A 2,500-nucleotide genomic window follows, 5' to 3' on the forward strand; every position below is an offset into this window, starting at 1 on the left:
CCATCCCTCTGTCCGTTCCATCTCTCCCTCTCTCTCTCCTCTCAGTAAGGTGACAGCAGCAGTGTCTTATGTCGTTGGTGGAGCCGCACGCTCCTCACAGCCGACTGCAGTAATCCGCAGCAGATGGGGGTTAGGCGTCTGACGCTCTCTCTCTCTCTCCCCCTCCCTCCCTTTCTCTCTTTCTTTTGCTCCCCCTCTCTTTCTCTCTGTCCCTTCCTCTCTCTCTGTCCTCTCCCCCTCTTTCTGTCTTTGTGCCGACATAATGCCTGTTCATCTCTTCCACACATCACACTGTCCCTCCTCCACCCCTCCAAATGCTCATCACACCATCCTCTTTCTATCTCTCCACCTCATCATCGCTTATTTTCCATCTCTAGCCATATCTCTCTATCACACCATCTCTCTTTATCCACCATGGTCAGTCTTTCTCTCCATCACACCTCTTAGTATCTATATTCTCTTCATCTATGAGTCTATCACTCCATTTCTCTTTGCTTCTATCCATCACATCATCTATCTTTATTCCTCTGTTTAGCCATTCATCCTTCCATCTTAGATAGATAGATAGATAGATACTTTATTGATCCCCAAGGGGAAATTCAAGTTCTTTCCTGCTTTTCATCCATCTATCTCTCTTCTGCCTTTACAACTCATTAATTTCCCTCCTTCTCTGTCCTTCTCTCTGTCTCATCTCTCTCTGCCCACACCATTCGATTAATCTATCATCTCTCTACACACTCTCTGCCTCTGCTACAATCTGACCACAGCAAAAGCCTCCTCTTTCCATGCAGCACCTTTTCCCTCTCTCTCTCTCTCTCTCTCTCTCTCTCCTCTCCTCCATCCTTGTGTGCTATTCTTCCTTTGTTCCCTTTCCTCGTTCTTCCAGCGCTGTTTTTTGCCAGCATCATCTTCCACCTTTTTTTTTGTGTGTTGCGCCAGCTCTTTGATGAAGCTGTCTGCAGTTTTTAAATCCCGGCCCCACCCCCACACCCCCCAGGTCTCACAGCTGTATGTAGGTCACCCCCACCCCATCTCGCTGCACTCCACTAACCCCCCCCCCCCCCCTTTTGCTCACTGGCCTACTTTCCAGCTGGAATTGCTGTGGCATCGCTGCTCTGAGCTGCTAGCGCCGTACGCTAGGAATTAGCACGCCATCCAGCTCCTGCTTCACTCTCCTGCACCATCATCATCATCATCATCATCATCATCATCATCACCATCATCACTCTCTCTGCCATCAGCTGCAGCCTGCCTGTGCCCCTACGCCCAGCTGATGCAGCCACCACAACAACAACACTGTGTTTAAACACAGAGTCTGCAATCAGTCCAAGAGCATTCTCTCCCTCTCTCTTCTCCCTCTCCTTCACTCTCTCACTTACTCACTCACTCACTCAGTGAAGCGGTAAAACAAGCCCTGATACATGACAACACCATCTGTTTTCTAAATCAGAGTGTTCTCTCTCTCTCTCTCTCCCTCTCTCTCTCTCTCTCTCTCTTTCTCTCTCTCCCTCTCCAGGCCTGTTCTGCTCTGCTCTCCGTCTCCCAGCCCACCCTTGTAACTCTCACTTGTCTCTCTGTCATCTGTGAAGTTGACTTCCTCTCCTCCTGTCTTTCCTCCGCATTCCTCCACTCTCCCTCGTGTTCCCCATGACCAATCACAGACACGGAACGCATCTGGGCCAGATGTGCTATAGGACTGTGTTACAACTGGACCAGAGTTGCGGGTTAGTGTTAGAACCGGACCGGGTCGAGTCCGGAATCTGCTACTGACCATTTGATTGTCCTTCTCTTTCCCATGCCTTTACCTTGTACTGCTCAACCGTACCTCTCCCTGCTCATCTCCTGCTCCAGTTCTTTACAATACCCTGGGGAGAGTGTGTCCAATCAAACCATGCCCCGGTGCACGCACTGCGGCAGCCTAAACACAACCACCACCCCTTGTCTTTGTTCTTCATATACCCCACCACCCCCCTCCTCCCATCTCTCTCTCTCTGTCTCTCTCTCTCTCACTCCGCAGCTCTTTGCTGCCCCTGCTGGTGTGGAGTCTGACCTGCGCTTGCGCAGCTTGTTGTTCTCGGTCTTGAGGACGTGCAGCTGCTTGGCGAAGCAGACGACGATCATGAAGAGCAGCAGGAGCATGACGGCCGAGGCGCCGATGGCGATGCACATCACCTGGAACTCCGTGATGACCGACTCGCAACGTGCGCCCTTGTTCCACACGTACTCCTGCACGTTGCACCTGGGACAGAAGAAGAGGAGATGGGCCCTTTGTTAGACTAACATTTAGCGAGGCATGCCAAATTGTAGCATCTGGTCAGCATATACATCATATGGCTGGAACATGAGCACAGGAGAACATGAGTGCACCCATGTTCTTGAATTAGTGATGTATGTTTTTCTCAGAGGCCCCCATAAAGTTCCCCATAAAGTTCCCCATTAAGTTTCTTTGCTGGAGACTGATGGTTCTGGTTCTGAAGAGGGAACTAAAGTTGTTCTTGGT

The 2,500-nt window shown here is 50.6% G+C and overlaps 1 protein-coding gene across 5 annotated transcripts in view; it reads right to left on the minus strand.

Annotated features, from left to right (window-relative positions):
- Window positions 1-2,500, minus strand: part of cspg5a (chondroitin sulfate proteoglycan 5a) — a 34,719-nt gene that overhangs the window by 9,405 nt on the left and 22,814 nt on the right. For all 5 annotated transcript variants that reach the window (XM_076279536.1, XM_076279534.1, XM_076279535.1 and 2 more), the window contains exon 3: window positions 2,051-2,239. In XM_076279536.1, the coding sequence (XP_076135651.1) occupies window positions 2,051-2,239 (189 nt within the window). The remainder of the gene's footprint in view (window positions 1-2,050; window positions 2,240-2,500) is intronic.

This window comes from Alosa pseudoharengus, unplaced genomic scaffold (assembly GCF_046254945.1).
Source record: "Alosa pseudoharengus isolate Yale_2024_CS ecotype anadromous, Long Island Sound unplaced genomic scaffold, YU_APseudo_1.1 YU_APseudo_1.1_scf_12, whole genome shotgun sequence".
NCBI classification, from domain to species: Eukaryota; Metazoa; Chordata; class Actinopteri; order Clupeiformes; family Clupeidae; genus Alosa; species Alosa pseudoharengus.